Below are 16,638 nucleotides of genomic sequence, written 5' to 3'. Positions count from 1 at the left end.
GGGGGGGGCAGGTGACGGGTGGTGCCAAGTGAGGCTCTGTTACAAGTGATGCCACCAGGGTCCTGAGAGAAGGGAGCCCGGAGGCTGGTGTGGGTGGGGGCTGGGCTCATGACTGCAGGGGAAAAGGGCTTAAGTGAAAGTGGAAGGATGCTTAGCAAGAAGCTCTGGCTCCCAAGGCAAACCTACAGACGCAAGGCCGACTCTGACTTGGAGGGGGTGCGGGTGGTGTCCAGGCTGGGAGTTCAGGGTCGAGGGCACTTTGAATCTGCCTCGTACTTAGTGTCTGCTGTCGGGTCCGTCTGCTGTCGGGTCCCGGCCGGGGTGCCCCGCTGCTACGGGATCACCGCACCACTTCTGGAGGCTGCCTCCCCCTCCCCCTCCCCTCTGGCCCTTCCCACTACGGAAGTCCTAGGTTCCAGGAACTGAACGTTAGACGACAGCTGTGTAGACTGTGTAGACGAGTACAAGGCAGGGCCGGCCTCCCTCCATGGCCTCCTGCCACCACCTCCCCCCTGCCTCCGCAGCCACACCGGCCACAGACTGGTTAGGACACATGCTGCAACCACCAGACTGCTTTCACTGACGGTGCAATGCTGCAGTTGAATAATATTTTAAATCTTAATCACAAGAATTTACATATAGCCCTATCAAGCTTCACTTGATTAACTTTGGTTCTACATCTCAACCTACCGAAAGGCTATTGTGAGTTCTATTTTGTCACATGACACATTCTTCCCAGTTCTACACTTTATGTAATTTCGATAGCCTTTAAGTAAGAACTGAGCAAATCCTGGGACACGGGATCTCAGAAACAGGTCTCCACACCTCAACAGGAGGGCGTGGAACACAAGGGAAGTAAGGGCCGGAGGAGCACAGGCTTTTCTCCCTCCCACGGGGTGACAGGGAGCAAATGGATCATTTATTTCACTCTAGAGCTTACATGTGTCATAGACTTAACTCAGGCACGTTGAATATGCTTTATTCTAAGCACTTTTCAGTTTCAAAAAAACAATGCATGTATCACAAACTCTTGAACAGAAAAGGTGCCGTAAAAAAGTTGGAGATATCCTCGGGGCGCCTGGGTGGCTCAGTCGGTTGAGCATCTGACTTCAGCTCAGGTCATGATCTTGCCATTCATGGGTTCAAGCGCCACGTCGGGCTCTGTGCTGACGGCTCGGAGCCTGGAGCCTGCTTCCAATTCTGCGTCTCCCTCTCTCTCTGCCCCGCCCCTGCTCATGCTCTGTCTCTCTCAAAAGTAAATAAACATTAAAAAAATTTTTTTAAAAAGTTGGAGATATCCTGAACCTTACTGATAGGACCTAAAAGGCCAAGACGTCAGAGGGAAGACTCGAGGGAGGAAACCCTTCCGAGCATGAAGTGAGCGTTCAAAGACTGAAAACGATGGTCTTCCGGGCAGTCTTCCCATGGAAGCCTGTCAAATTTTCTGTCCTGTTCGGTGTTTCAGCTGCTTGACATGTGGTTATTTTCAGTTCTGTTCTCAGGCTACTCAGTCCTTTCCAGGGTGGGACTGCTGGCTGCCAGCTGAAGCTCCCCCGTAGACGCCCGGCTTGTACGAGAGGGAGTGGCCTGGGATGAGGCAGAAGAAGGCGGCGCCAGGAAGGCACAGAGCTGCCAGGCCCACCCCAAACCTCCACACGACAACCCAGAAGCTCCGTGAACACTGTGTACCTGAAGTTCCAAGTCCTTCTAACAAACGCCAAGGTGAAGTAGGAAGCACTCTCTGCACTCAGAGGTCCTGTGCTTAGTGAGGGTTCTTTCCACCCCAAAGAGAAGATGAACCCTTACAAAGGTACAGAGTACCAAAAGCCAGCAGCTAACAGAGATGCTGTTAGCGTGACCTTTAACCCTGTAAAACCAGTCCACACCACCAGGCAGCCCCTCGGTCTCCGATCTAGTCTTGGCCCCGTTTCTGGTCTCCAACTGTACTTACAGGGAGAACCTAAGACAATCGGTAGGAGTACGGAGCACAGAATTTCCCGGTCTGAAAACACACCTTTTTCCTGCCGTTTGTTGACTTTTGGAAGCACAGGTGGAAAAGAGGAAAGAAAAGAGCAGGCCAGCACCCTGCACCGGCCTCTCCCAGTGCCCGTTACTTGACACACAACACACGTCCACGGCACACTGAGCTCACAATCCAGGAATCCAGGCTTGTTCCCGCTGCTCCGCACGGACGTCTGGACACCTTCGGCAGTGGAGACCAGATCTACGGTCAGCAGAACGGGCTGCCTGGTGCTGCAGGGTCCTGTATCAGTCAGGGTTTTTATACCGTGTATTTGTGATGTTATGACATCACGGGGGCCTTGCTGGCTGCGGAGACACTGCCCCTCCCAGGGCTAATTCCTACAGACAGTGAACCATTCCCCTGTAAACTCACATTTTATGTACAGACCCACAGATCCAGAGCCCACACTCCCAACCACCTCCTTCATCTGGCTCTTGCACACCAGCCAGTATTTCCTCTGCCGCACATCCCCCAGGGCCAGGACTCAACATGCAGAAAGCACTCCTATAGCCCAGAGCCTGCTGAAACTACTCACACTATCCAGCCTCGGCCATTCATTCCTGCAGAAGCCACACGTTCTCCTCTCCCTCAGCCTCCCGACCGATCCTGGAGCTTCCCCAAGTGGCCCTGCACGGCATGTCCCCACCTCCCGGGAATGTGGTGAATGAACTCCTCTTTCCGGACAGCAGGCTCAAGGTGTGTCTTCCCACTCCTGGTTAGAGCAAAGCACGTACATTTTCACAAGCTGACAGTTTGCATGCCAGCAACCGCACTCCCAGGTGAAATGCTCCACACACGCGGCTACGAGCACCTTCCGGGGCAGATGGGATCACCTGAGTGCCACCTGGGCAGCTACATGCCTAGAGCTTCCCAGTGGTCCGCCCGTGTCCCATGACAGGTCCCTTCAACAGGGGCTGCTGTGCCCACAAAGGCGGCATTGCCGGTGCCGCCTGCCTGCTGGGCACCGGCCCTGGTACCAGATGCCAGAAGGTGCCCAGGGGACAGCAGTGCTTCCTTCCTGACACTGTTTACAAAAGCCAAGTCCCGAGCCTCCTTGCTCCACCTCACTAGCGCCCGTCTCATCATCCAAGCCACGCTGATGCCGTCCTCAGCATCTCGACACTGATGGCACTGGGGAAACGGAGGTGCCCCTCGTCCGGGAGCAGCTGCTCTAGGTCACACGTGGAGCAGGGTTTCTTTCACTTCCTTCCAACAGTGCTGTGACGCCCCTGACCCACACTCCCTGCATGGCAGCGGTCCTGCCTGGGGGAAAACTAGACGTGGGGCCATTCCAAGTCCGCCAGGAGGACAGCGATTAGGGAATGAGCGGGATCACACACAAGGCGACGCTCCGCCTTGCTTGCTGGGAGCCCACGAGGGGTGAAAAGCGGGACAAAGACGCCTGACTGTCCCCACAGGCCCCCTTCCTTCTCAGGCTAAGGCACAAGGCTGCCCGGGCGGTGGGACCGTGGTTCCGCCCAGCAGAGCCTCACACCTCACCCCCTCTCCGCCCCTCAGTCACCTCCGCCCTTCCTGCCGCCCCTCGGAAGCCATCCAGGTCAGGGTCCGGGTGGCTGCTCGCTGCCCCCGACAGGTGGTTCTCGCAGGAGAGGTCGCCATCTGCGCAGGGTGTGGCTGCCACGTTTCCCTCTCGTGTGTGTGTCAGTGGAGACTCCGCGGGGCTCTCGCTCCTGCACCCTCGCTCTTTCCTCCTCTTATATTCCATGATCTGTTTGTTGAGCGCCTCGTGATCAATCCCACACAGACTTGAGCAGGCGGCAGGGCCCTGGGTGCTGCATGAAGGGGCGTCCAGGGCCCCACAGCCCCTGGAGGGGAGAAGAGACGTCAGGTGAAGCGTGGGTGAAGCCGGGCGGTGTGGGGGCTCCTGGCCACCTCCTGGTGGACCCACTGATGTCCGAGGGAGGCTGGGGGATATGGCACGGGGAAGGGGCTCCGCCCCCGTGTATGGTGCAGCCCAGGACAGCTTGGACACAGCCCTCCCGTCAGATGCCCTCTCAGTTGCTTTTCCCCAAATACAGCCAGCGTGCTAGGCCCGTCAGGCAGAATTATGGGTATGGTGCTTTACATGTGCCACTCAGGGTATTTGTCAAAACCCAAACATGGCCGTGTCCTGCCTCTGACCCCCCTCCTGCTCAGCTACGGAAGGCTCAACTCCCTACTGGTCCGGGATGTGGGCACTCACTGCTGCCAGGGGCCCTCGGGGCGCAGCGTCCCCTCCCCTGGCAAGCAGGTCTCTGGGGGCCCCACCCAAGTCCTGACAGTGCTGCCCCTGACGCTGATGCGCCTGCTCTGAGAACACAGGCTCAGGACCTGCTGAAGCTCTTCCGGAACCCGGAACGGGGCCCCTCCACATACAGCTCACGTCTCTTTCTCAGCTGCAGCACCGCCCCCACCTCCTGACCCCCCCCCCCCACCGGAAGGGGTGTCCTACATGCCCTTCTTGACACACAATCATCTGTGGATTCACTGCTCCCTGTGGGTCTCCGCCAGCAAAATGCAAGCTCCAAAGACCCCAATGTCTGTTCTATTCACATACGTATTGTACATGCTAGAACAGAGCCACAGGACATGCTCAGTAAAAATGTGCCGGGTGGAAAAACAGGGCGAGGGAGAGACACCTGTCCCCTCTCCTGGAGTTACCGTGGCGATGGCAGATGCCATGGGCTCCAGCACTGTCGGGCAGACCACCGAGGCACTCCGAGCAGCCTTGCTGAGTACTCAGAACCACTGCAGACTGCCCCCAGGACCCGCCACAGGTCACTGCCAGGCTGCTGGGGCAGTGCACGGCCAGGGGTGCAGAACTGGGCAGCTGCCGTGGGAATCACACCAGGGCATTTGCCCAGGACAATCAAAACCATGTCCACGTGTACCTGGCATCACTTTGCACACGGTCTTCTCTTTCCTCTGGGGGCCCAAAATCAGCATTTGCCAGTAACCAATCAACCTGGAAAGGGGCATAGAGAGCAATTCAGTAAGCCACACCTCTGTGCCACCTGCACCACGGCCCAGCTCAGACACAGGCCTTCCAACTGTCCTCCGTGCCCCTCCGGTGACATCCCCCAGGGATGAGGCCATTCACCAGTCTGTGTTTTCAAACACCTGTTACTTAACAATCACATTTTCTCTAATAACGAACCGAGACTTTCCTAAAACTACACTTAAAACTTGTAAATTTCAGTCAAATTTATGAAGAAACCAGTTAACTATTAGCTCAATTAAGTAACATTTCCTGATTCCGAATGAAGTTGTATAAAACACTTAAACTGAACTTTGCCACAGAACTTGTGTGTTTGGGAAAAGAAAGCCTCCTGGCATAGCAACAAAGCCACAGTCAGGGGCGTGGCATGCGAATCCAGCTCCAAGGTGTCTGAGGGGCCCAATCTGGAAACAAGAGCTCCCCTCGGTGGGGGCACGCACACCACTGCTGAGCCCAGGGCGCTACACAGGCCCCTGCTCCCCGGATACCGGGGGCGGCTCCCACCTCTACCTGCGTGCCCAGGACACACACCTGGACCCTACCTGGCCACAGTGCCGGCCCGGGACGGCCCAGATCCGGGACCAGGGCCCGGCGTTCTGCAGCAACAGACTGCATCATCGCAAACCAACGGCAGAACCGAGGGAAAAGTCAGTCCACAGAAAATACCAGAAACAGCACTAACGATGCCACAACACGAGGACCAAGCGTGGGTCTCCCAAGCTGGCTGGGAGAACGTGTGCTCGCACCCGACAAGGACAGGACGCGTGGCCATCCTGTGAAGGTCCACCCTGAGCACAACTCACAAGACTGGGCAAAAGACCTGGTGGGACCTGACGAAACAAGGAAAGGCCACCAGGCACAGGGGAAGGTGCTCGACTAGCCATCGAGAAGACACACGTGAGCCACGCCACGGCGCCCCGCTCACCTGCAACCGGCGGCTTCCTCACAATTAGACACTTGCCACTCCTACGTGCTGACCTAAGAGACACAGAAACGTCCATCCACACAAAAACGTGTACACACATGTTCACAACAGCTTCACTCAGAGCAACCGAGAATTAGAAAGACAGACAAACGTCCGTGAGAAGGTGAACAAATGAAACATAGCGTATTCGTATAATGACCCCACTTACCAAGAAAAAAGGAACCACTCACACCGAAACAACGTGAATCTCGAAAACAGTGCTGAGCAAAAGCAGCCAGGTGCCAAGACAACGTTCTAGGTGTGAAATTGCAGAAATCTAACAAGGAAAACTTGGGGCACCCGGTTGGCTGGGTCGGAAGAGCATCCAACTCCTGACCTCAGGGTCATGAGTTCAAGTCCCACGTTGGGTGTAGAGATATAGAACTTAAAAAAAAAAAAAAAAAAGATGGGTGGTGGGAAGGGTGAGGACGGGGCGGGCCTCTGGGTAAATCCTGCCGCACCAAAGCTTTCGTTAAAAGTCTTAACAAAGAACCAATGCAGACACCACAAAACCCTAACACGTCAACACAGGCTGCAGGGCTGAGTCCCAGCCGAACTCCGCATGCACAGAACCTCGGGCGAGGACGGAAGCGGCTCAGTGCCCACCCCAAGGAGAAGTCCAGGCTCTAGCATGAGGCCCGTGGGGCGAGGCGAGCACGGCCCAGCCACGCCTGCTCTCAGAAGCGGGGAGACCAGCAAATGTGAAATAAATCCCAATGCTGGGAACACAGTTTATGTATTTTCTTTAAAAATCTATTTTTCGTCCTTTGTAAATATGACAAAATCGACATTGTACAAACCCTTTGACTGAAATGTAATACACGGGAAAAGCGCAAGGACATCAAGGCATACGGCTCAATGACATGTCACAAAGGGACTGTGCCTGTGGACATCCCCCTGACGTTTAAGGAGATGAACCCCAGGAAACTTCGAGCCCCTCCTGCCCACTCCCTGCCCAAAGACAGGCACTATTGACTTCCGTCACCACAGACCGGTCGCACGTGTCCCTGCACGTCCCACAGACAGAATCACAGGGACCACGGCCTCGCCTGGGGCTCCGCATTCACCCCTCCACGGCTGAATCAGAGCTAGGCACTACAAGAAACCCCAACACCAGCACCCGCACACCTCTGGCGGACACGCGTTTCCGTGGGCCCCCCCGCGGGAGCTCTGGGTCACAGGATGTGCGTGCGCGGCTTCCACGGGACCACGGGGTGGCAGGGCCGCAGCCCCGTGATTCCTCCACTGCTCGGTATGGTCACCGTTTAATGTCAACCGCTGCGGGGGAAGGGCACGTGCCGTACCTCCCTGTGGTTTCCGTTCCCGCTTTCTTCCCGACACCAGTGACGTCGGGGCCTACCGGCAGTGACGGCAGCGAAGCCAAGTGCCCCTCGGGGCTCGGCCTGGACGGAGCTGGTGCCTCTCTGCTTCCTGACACCGCAAAGTACGCGCTGCGACCACCGCCGGCCGCTACCACTTCCCACCACCCGCGACGCCTCCACGCATGCAGCCCACACGACACACACGTACGCTGAGGGTACGAGACTCCAAGTTTCACCCACAAACCCCAACTTCAAATCTGCGTGTCTATCCAGATTACTTTGCCACTGGCTGACTTCAACTCTCTTACAAACAGACATAAGGGTCTCAAAACCCCCGCACTGACTTCCGCAAGAGCCAGCCAATAATGACCGTGATGACCGTGCACTCGGCTAGCCACCTGCCCCCCTCAGAGACCCCTCGGTCGGGCCCCTGCTTGCTTCTAACTACAGTGACAGCGAGCCTGGCAGAAGCCTAACTCTGCCCCCGGCACAGGAAGGGCACAGAGGACAGACGCGGGGCCTCCACCGCGAATACCCAGCAGCAGCATCTCTAGAGAAAGAACCGCTCCAGGATGCTTCGAGCACTGTCTGCGCCTCCCTCCTTCCAATCACTTTTTCTAGAAAGGAGCCCACGGAGCCAGGTAGGACCTCACTGGCGAGAGAGGGACAAGCCTGGGATGGTGAGAGCAGAGGTACTTCCTTCCACCAACTCAACCGGACGTGCACGCGTGAGCTCCCTGCTGCACTCTCCCCGGCAAACGCCTAACCTATGCTCTCCCGGGTTCTCTAAAGCTGGCACTGGTCACTTCACTCCTCTGTCTCCTTTTGTCGCTAGGAAAAGCCCCTACCTATCAAGGTTATTGTTTGTATAAGGTTTTCAGTGTTGCTTGTATAATGAATAACAAAGATAAAAATGTCCGACTAGACTTGTTTTCCTCTGTGGCTCTAAAAACTACCTAGTCCTGCAGTGAATAACAGCTACCTAATTATAATCATAAGTGCTACTTACTGGGGGTTTTGTAAACTTTTAAAAAGTATGACGTATCTTAATGACCACCAGGTAACACCACACAGATACAAATACATACACGCATATACTTACACACAGGTTTTAGACCTCATAATTCACAGTATTTAAAGTAAGGGAAATTATACAAAACGGTTACAGAAGTAACCTCTGGTGTAAAGTAACTGCAGACGGTCAGATCCAGGGAGGGAGGCAGCTTTGCCTGCATCAACTTTGTAAGACAAGAAACAGAGACTTGGTGTCCTGGTGAGAGATACAGTGGTAAGCAGTTAAAATTTGAAGCCTGAAGAGTGGTTCCTTCTGGGGAGTCTGGCCGGGACAGAGGCATGGGAGCCTCACTTTTCATTTGTACCCGCCAAGGGTTGCTTCCTTTAACTGTACACATCATCTGAATCTCTCAAAATTAAATCTAAAATCTTACTCATATAAAAGCTCATTATGGAAAGTCACTTAGCCTTACCTCAGCTAGAGCCGCATTTCCTTTGTCCTGAAGAAACACTATCGGCGGCATGTTCCTCAGGGTCTGCTGGGACATCAAAATGTGCCTGGAGAGAGACAAGGCACACTGTGTGTTGCAGGTGACACTTAGCGGACAGAAAAATATACAGTAACCTCACGGAGAGGTAAGACAGAAGATCTGCTTATCACGTTACTCAAAACACCAACACGTCAGCCCAGGAAAGTCTTCCGCAGGCAACCGCCACATCACAAAAGGGATACAAAACACATCATCACAACTATTTTTAGCTGCCTGAATGCAACTCTTGAGATCCTAACGAATAATCTAATCTTCGCTTAGACGCCTCCCGGGCAGCACCGTGGCAGTGGGCTGCGTGGTCTGGGCACCGACAACCCGCCTCGGCTTCGTTCCAGTGGACATCCACTGGCACCAAGGCCACACAAGTGCACCGAGGTCCTCAGCCATCCTCAGGCACATGTCATTCTCTGCATCGGTCACTGATACAAGCAGACTAAGGTGAACTGGCTGCAGCCAGTCCGCGGCGAAAACACTGGTGAGCACAGCCTCTCTGCACACAGTGACAGCAGGTCCTGGCCCGTGATTACAGGAGAGCCTCTACACCAAACCTCAGGTGAGCAGAAGAGCTGCAGAAAGGGACGGTCTGTTCGGTTGGATTTTCTGATTACCCAGAAACTCATCAGAAAGCAATGCTGTTAGTACAACACTTGTCAGAAATCTTTTTCTTGTTTCTGTTAACAAGAGAAAAGTGAAATTAACTGAGCACTCCTTGATACACAATTAATACTCTCCTCTAAAGAGACTCCTAGGGCCTCCTGGGAATGATGTCAGCTGAGCTGAAGCAGACGGTATGTGCAAACCCTAGTTCCACATAGGATTCCATCCCCCTCTCCTAAAAGTGAAGTGTGAGGTACAAGGGAGAGGCGAGAGGAACAGAGAGAGGAAGGAAGCGGGAAGGAGGGAATCCAGTTCTGAGTGCTGCTTGGTTAGGTTTCTGCATTTCTTAAGACTGGGGAGAAAACACAGTAACTCCTTTCCTAGCACCCACCTCGGTAGTTCTCAACTTTTTAGTCTCAAGACCTCTTTATACTCTTAAAACTTACTGAGCACACCCAAGAGCTTTCGTTGATGAGTGCTGTATCTATCTGTATCTACTACACTATAAATTAAAAGTGAGAATTTGAAAAACAGACATTCATTCATTCAAGATAACAAACCTATTAAATGTTTACGTGGGATTTTTAATGAAAAATAACTAAACCATTGAAGATAATTATTCCCAAAAAAATGATTGAGAAACGTGGCCCTGTTTACATAGTCACGAATCTCTCTAATGCCCAGCTTAATGGGAGACATTCTACCCGCTGCACCCAAGCTGCTCTGTTATTCTGGCTGGACTGGAAGATCCGGCCTCACACTGCCCTGTAACTGGAAAAGGAGCAAATGAACACCACTCCAGAAAAGAATGGATCTTCTCCGACACTCCACAAAAACTCAACAAAGGATACTGTTAAAGTTAGTTGCAGCGTGGAATCTGAAACCAGATCAATGAGTGTCACTGTCATATTAAAATCCACTGGTGTATCTTGACCTCGAACGGCTCTTTCCCTATGCTTGAGTTTGTAACTTCAGGCGTTAGTCATTTGGAAAACACTGGCTCACCAAATTACCCAGATTTGCAGAATGCTGACACACTGAACAGTATGACACTGCATTTGTCAACATGACCAACGTTCTCATCGAGAGTCTTTAAGTATCAGAAAGCTACCAAAATCATGGTGGTGGATACAGGTTTTCTAAAATCAATTTTCACTTGAAAGCTTGAATTTTATCACTGGCAACAAGTACAGTCAGTTGTTTTCCCTGAAGGGACAGGTTCACTTTGCTCATTTTAGAGAAAATGTGTCAAATACCCAAATCTGAAAAAACCACAGCTTGTGGTTCACTTGTCATTTCCAGTGAACAGTGTCTATTTCAGCTCACAATCAACTGTGTGTTTCCCAGACAACCACATCAGCACAGGTTATTTTAGGCTTCCTTCCCACCACACAGAACATTACAACGACAGGTACCCAAGACTTAGGATTTAATAAAATTAGTAACTTTTGCTTATTCATCATGGATAGTTTTTTGTGTTTTTTTTAATGTTTATCTATTTTTGAGACAGAGAGAGACAGAGCATGAACAGGGGAGGGGCAGAGAGAGAGAGAGACACAGAATCCGAAGCAGGCTCCAGGCTGTCAGCACAGAGCCCGACGCTCACAGACCGTGAGATCATGACCTGAGCCGAAGTCAGAGGCTTAACCGAATGAGCCACCCAGGCGCCCCATCACAGATATCCTTAAACCGAAGTGGCATTGTGTTTTACTGGGAGCACATGGCATGAAGCTACAATGACCACAGGGACACCTGGGTGTCAGCAGTCCCCAGAAGTCTGGGGCCACACTGTGAGAACTGCTGTCCAAGATGACGTCTCACGTGCAGATGTAAACTACATCTTGAAATTTAAGAAAATGCGTCCAAAATTTTCCTTCAAAGCAAAAAAACTTAATGCAACAAGAGGGAAACACAAGGTGCGTGCGGAAGCAGACACGAAGAGCGCGGTCACCTCATGTGCGCGGCGCTCCTCCGCAGGACGGCTTCCGTGTGCGCGTTCTGCTCGGCTGAGACGGTCGTCCTCCAGTACACACGGCAGGCCGAGAAGTCTGAAGTCAGAGACACCTGAGTCCCACCCACCCCAGCCTCAAGTCACTGTCCGCTTCCGTGGGCTTCCGCGGACCACAGGCCGCGGCTGAAGACCAGCTCATCGGCAGTCTTCAGCTCCAGGCACCCACCACCCAGAAGCAGGCGCTCCCGCGGGCACCGCGACAGGCCACCATCTCCGGCCACACACTCACGAGGGGTGAAGCTGGGCCCGGAATCCAAACCCTCATCGTCCCTGACCCCAAGCCCACAGCGCACATCAGAACCGCCGGAACTACCACTTATTTCCCCATTTTCCTCCAGCTCAGCTCGCTCTAGGGACAGGGAGACTGCAGGGAGGCACCTGCTGTCTTCTCACCAAGACAAACGCACACGCGTCCACCCATCGTGCTTCCTGGGCATCTGACGACGCCCTCAGGGCTTGCACACCACACACACATGTGCACACGTACCCTCCGTCTTCACAACTCGAACGGTCCCACTTGGCATCACTACAGAACTTCAAAGACCCTGAGTCTCGCACGGCGTCTTTCTAACCACTAGACGCAGGCCTGCGGGCCTCACCCCGATTCCTCCCACCCGGGCCCAGTCTACCTTGGAGAGCTGCACATTCAGGTCACAGATCTCCTGGCTCACTTCAGGGGTGCACAGCAGATCAGTCAGCGCTTTGTAGAGGAGGCCGTTCAGGGCCCTCAGGCGCACCTGGTCGTCCTTCCTGGTTTTCTTTGAGGTGGTCTTCGTTAGGAATTCCAACTGGGACGGCTTGTACATCTCCATCAAGAAGAACAGACAGAAAGGCCACCGTTACAACTGTATGTTAAACTTGTCCTAATCTACAAAAAGGGAGCTGGGAAGGACTTAGCACCTTGAAAAACAAAAACCAACGTTACCCTCAACCATCTCAGCTTGATTCATTAAGATACAATTTACAGACCTGGATCCTTCATAGATTTTACCTAGCGCCCCTCCAAAATTAAAAGTACTGTCAGTATATATTTTTTCCTCCCCAAAAATCTCATTGAAACATAATCCACATACCATAAAATTCTCCCTCTCTAAAGATACACAATTCAGTGGTTTTTAACACACAATGTAATTTTTCTAACAAGAACCATTTATTATATAAACTTTTACAGCACATCTACACGTGTCATGCACACACACTAAAGACCACTGTTAGTATCTGATAACAGAGACAACATTCCAGAAAACTTTAGTATGACTTTTTTTTTTTTTTTTTTTTAAGTCAAAATTCACTCTACCAGTGTATCTAGTCCCAGCCTGCAGACCTTGTGCATTCAAACTTGGAAATGGAAGGATGGCCAGGCTGGAGTTTTGCCGACTTCTGGAACCTCACGCCCACCAGAGTCTACAGCAGCTGCTACTCTGGACTTACCAAGTGAGAGCCCAAGGAAGGACCTTCATACCAAAACTTCTTTCTGTGGGGAGAAAGTAAGAACTATAACACTGAAGGCAAATGAAAGAAAAAAATATACACACCAACTCAATACTATGATACAAAAATTCTTTTTTTATATTTGCTTAATGTTTATATATTTTTGAGAGAGAGAAAGAGACAGAGCACGAGCGGAGGAGGGGCAGAGAAAGAGGGAGACACAGAATCAGAAGCAGCTCCAGGCTCTGAGCTGTCAGCACAGTGCCCAACATGGGGCTCAAACCCACGAACCGTGAGATCATGACCTGAGCTGAAGTCAGATGCTTAATCGACCGAGCCACCCAGGCGCCCCAATACCAAAATTCTTTTTAAGGGGCTAAACTTGGGCACAGAAATTATGTCACTGGGATGCTAAGGAATTTAGAATCTAATCAACAAGGGTTGTAGGGGAGACAAGACAGTTTTCATTCAACCTTCTGATGTTTACTTAAGGTCTACTTCCAATCCCGAAGGTGCAGAAAGAGAATCTTAAAAAATGTCTACCAAGCTGCACTGAGCCCCGTACCACACTTGAGAAAGCAGTTTCCCAGGGCCGCGCGGCCATGCACGTGCTGGGGTTGGACGAGTAACAGGGTGGTGGAGGGGAGGCCGGCCACCTGCTGCAGGGGGAGGTTACAGATAAGCGAGGAAAGGGCGCCAGATGAGCCATGTGGACATCAGTATGGGCTCGTCTCTCTGTGTACCAACACGGTGGTCACGTATAGAAACGTTTACAGGCAAGCGTATATACAGAGTTAAAGTTAACGTACGTTCTCCTTTGTCAGCTGAAAAAGTCTAACAGACAGGCCAGCTCTCAAACCATCGTTTCTGATGGCGTTCTGCACTAACAGCAACCAGAGCCCCTTGGAGCAATGGCTGATTCTTGGGCCCAGAAAGGATGTGCCAGGAAAAAAGGGCACAAAAGAAAACTTTTTTTTAAACCCACCACAAAACCCACAATGATGAGTGTGTCTAAATGAAAGAGCTAAAACAATCTGAGCAAAATAAAGTAGTATTAGTTAACACCTGTTAAGTCCACACTGACATAAATTAGTAAACGCAGGACAAGAAACGCATCTCTCACAGAATTCCAAACAATTCAAGAGTATGACTCCCCCTCCTGAGGTGTGGGTTGCACACGGTGAGGTCCCCCTAAAGAAAATAATATGGGGGGGGACACCTGGGTGACTCGGTTGAACGTCTGACTTCAGCTCAGGTCATGATCTCACGGTTTGTGAGTTCGAGCCCCACGTCGGGTTCTGCTCTCAGCCTGGAGCCTGCTTTGGATCCTCTGCCTGCCCCCCTCAGAAATGTACAAACACTGCAAAAAACAATAGTATGGAATGGGGAGTAGGTCTTTCCTTCTACGGTCTTCCGCCCAAGAACCCACAATGCCAACATAATCGTTAGAAGAAAAAAAAATCACACAAATCCAAAGAGAGGAGCAGAAAATATCTAGAAATATGTAGAAAATATCTAACCGTAACTCCTTGAACCCATCAAGGTCACAAAACAGACAGTCAAGAGCAGTGGCTAAATGTAATGGGGTCCTTGGATAGGCTCCTGGGACAGAAAAAGGGTGTTTTTACTAAGGAAACTGAGGGGCACCCAGGTGGCTCAGTCGGTTCAGCACCCAACTTTGGTTCAGGTCACGATCTCGCGGTTCATGGGTTCGAGCCCCGCGTCGGGCTCTGTGCTGCCGGCTCGGAGCCTGGAGCCTGCTTCCGATTCTGTGTCTCCCCCTCTCTCTCTCTCTCTCTCTCAAAAATAAATAAACATTACAAAATTAAAAACAAAAAAGTTAACTGGAACAAGGCATATGCTTCAGTTAATAATCACGTATCAGTACTGGCTCCTTAAGGTGACAAATGTGCCCCGCTAACATGTTAACGTAAGAGACGTGGGGTGTGGTTACGCGGGAACTAACTGTACTCTGCCAAGTTTTCTGAAAATGTTTTTAAAAATTAATCTATTAAAATAAAACAAGCACACAACCCTATCTACCACAGTCAGAACTGAAAGCGTGCGACGAAAACCAACACACTGTATTCTACTTCTCTCACGGTAAGAAAACTATCCTCAAATTAGGCCAACAAAGGAAGCAGTAACATGGGAAGAAAACGCGCGCGCTTTCTTCCTTCCCTCTGATGAATCTACAAGAACCACCAGAAATGTCCGCACCACTTTGCTTCGTACGTTCCTGACGAAGCGGGCTGAGTGGGGACACGAGCAAATGCTAACCAGTGAGTGCGACTGCCTGCGAGTCTTCCGTAAGCATCGGTCTAACGGGCCGACCGCAGCGAGGGCCCCAGGGCAAGGCCTGTGCGTGAAGCCCCGCCCCGTGGACCCATCTCCGTGGGCACCAACCCCCGCCCCACTGACCCATCCCCGTGGGGACCGACTCCGCCCCGTCGCCCCCCCCCCGCCCCCTACCCACCCCAGGGACTCCCCCCCCGTAGACACTGCCCCCTGCCCCCTGACTCGAGAGCGTCGCCTCGGCTGCATGGGCACCGCCCCCACCCCGGAGCCCCTCAACCAGACTCGGTGCGCATTACTTGGTTTTCGAAGCAAACTTCTTGAGTAGGTTCTTGCCACACGGGACTGGTGAGCTGTGCACGCCTCGGACACCGCCCGGAAGGAGAGCCGCTTGCCGTCCACCGAACGGCGCCCGAAACCTCTCGCGAAGCCCCCACACTCGGAGGGCCGAAGCCCACATGGCTGCCGGGAGAGCGCCGGGGCGGGGCGACGTGGGGCGGGGCGACGTGGGGCGGGGCGACGTGGGGCGGGGCGACGTGGGGCGGGGCGACGTGGGGCGCGCGTGGGTCTGAGCGGAAGCGAGCTGAGTGTGGCGAGTTTGAGAACGCGGTGTCACCTGGAGGGGGCGACCCGCTTGTAGAGCGACATGGGGCGGGGCGACGCGCCTCCGGGGACACTAGGGGAGCGTGGTCTGCGTGCATAGCGGGGCGGGGTCTAGAGGCCGGGGAGAGGCGCTGTGAGGCGACGGCCCGCCCCCGAGCGCGGCTGGCGGCGTTCGTGGTGGTGAGCACTGGGGCGGGCCGGGAGCGCGGTTCACGCTCCCTCACGGAGCTGGGGAGGGCGCATCGCAAGGCCCGTGCCCCTTCCCCGCCCTGTCGCGTGAGGAAGGCAGGGGGGCGGCTTGAGCGGCCTCGGGCGCCGGCAGTGGAGCCCCTGCCGCCTCGCGGGTCTCCCCTCCGCTCCAGAAAGGAGGCGCGCCCATTCCGGGGCCTGCCCGCAGACCCCGGCTTAGTGCCCCGCGCTCCTGTCGCCCCCACCAGCGGGCCAGCCCCCCATTCCGGGACGCCGTTCCCGCGGAAGCCCCGGAGCTTCGAACCGCACGCGCGCGCGGCACTCAGACGGTGCTCAAAAACTGCCGGTGGAATAACGGAAAAAAACGAGGGGTTCGGGCTCCAAGTGTCACGGGTACTGGGGTCCGAGGAGCTACGAGAGTTTAACGGGACGGAAGGCAGCGTGGCCCACTGGGAAACGCGCAGACCTGGCCCAGGGTTTTCATCCAAGACCGAGTATTTGCAGGCTGCCGGGACCTCAGACAGGGAATTCTCGGTGCTTCATTATGAAAACGGGGGGACTTCGCTCAGAGCGGCCTGGAGGCTGCGGCGGGAATGGAAGAGAAGCGCCTGCCAAGTTCTCAACAAATGTTACCGCTGTT

General features: G+C 53.4%; 1 protein-coding gene across 1 annotated transcript; it reads right to left on the bottom strand.

Moving 5' to 3' along the window:
* Window positions 1-963: 963 nt before the first annotated feature.
* On the bottom strand, window positions 964-15,704 carry RBFA (ribosome binding factor A). Its single transcript, XM_043559149.1, has 7 exons — window positions 15,506-15,704; window positions 12,912-12,954; window positions 12,110-12,286; window positions 11,421-11,533; window positions 8,795-8,879; window positions 4,915-4,988; window positions 964-3,849 (listed from the first exon to the last, which is right to left on the bottom strand). Exons 1-7 carry the CDS (start codon window positions 15,664-15,666, stop codon window positions 3,513-3,515), a joined length of 990 nt encoding a protein of 329 aa, XP_043415084.1. The 5' UTR covers window positions 15,667-15,704; the 3' UTR covers window positions 964-3,512.
* Between the last annotated feature and the right edge of the window lie 934 nt (window positions 15,705-16,638).

Source organism: Prionailurus bengalensis, chromosome D3 (genome assembly GCF_016509475.1).
Source record: "Prionailurus bengalensis isolate Pbe53 chromosome D3, Fcat_Pben_1.1_paternal_pri, whole genome shotgun sequence".
Lineage (NCBI taxonomy): Eukaryota > Metazoa > Chordata > Mammalia > Carnivora > Felidae > Prionailurus > Prionailurus bengalensis.
Note: the sequence above shows the minus strand (reverse complement) of the source record. Positions and strands in the feature narration are given on the sequence as shown.

What these genes read in the sequence shown, in the direction of transcription:
- RBFA (XM_043559149.1), bottom strand. Translation starts at nt 15,666, where the DNA reads ATGTGGGCTTCGGCCCTCCGAGTGTGGGGGCTTCGCGAGAGGTTTCGG. An exon ending in TGAATGTGCAGCTCTCCAAG is followed by an intron (nt 11,534 to 12,109) that starts GTAGACTGGGCC and finishes GGTGGGACTCAG; the next exon opens with GTGTCTCTGACTTCAGACTT. An exon ending in GAAATGCGGCTCTAGCTGAG is followed by an intron (nt 4,989 to 8,794) that starts GTAAGGCTAAGT and finishes GCCCCTTTCCAG; the next exon opens with GTTGATTGGTTACTGGCAAA.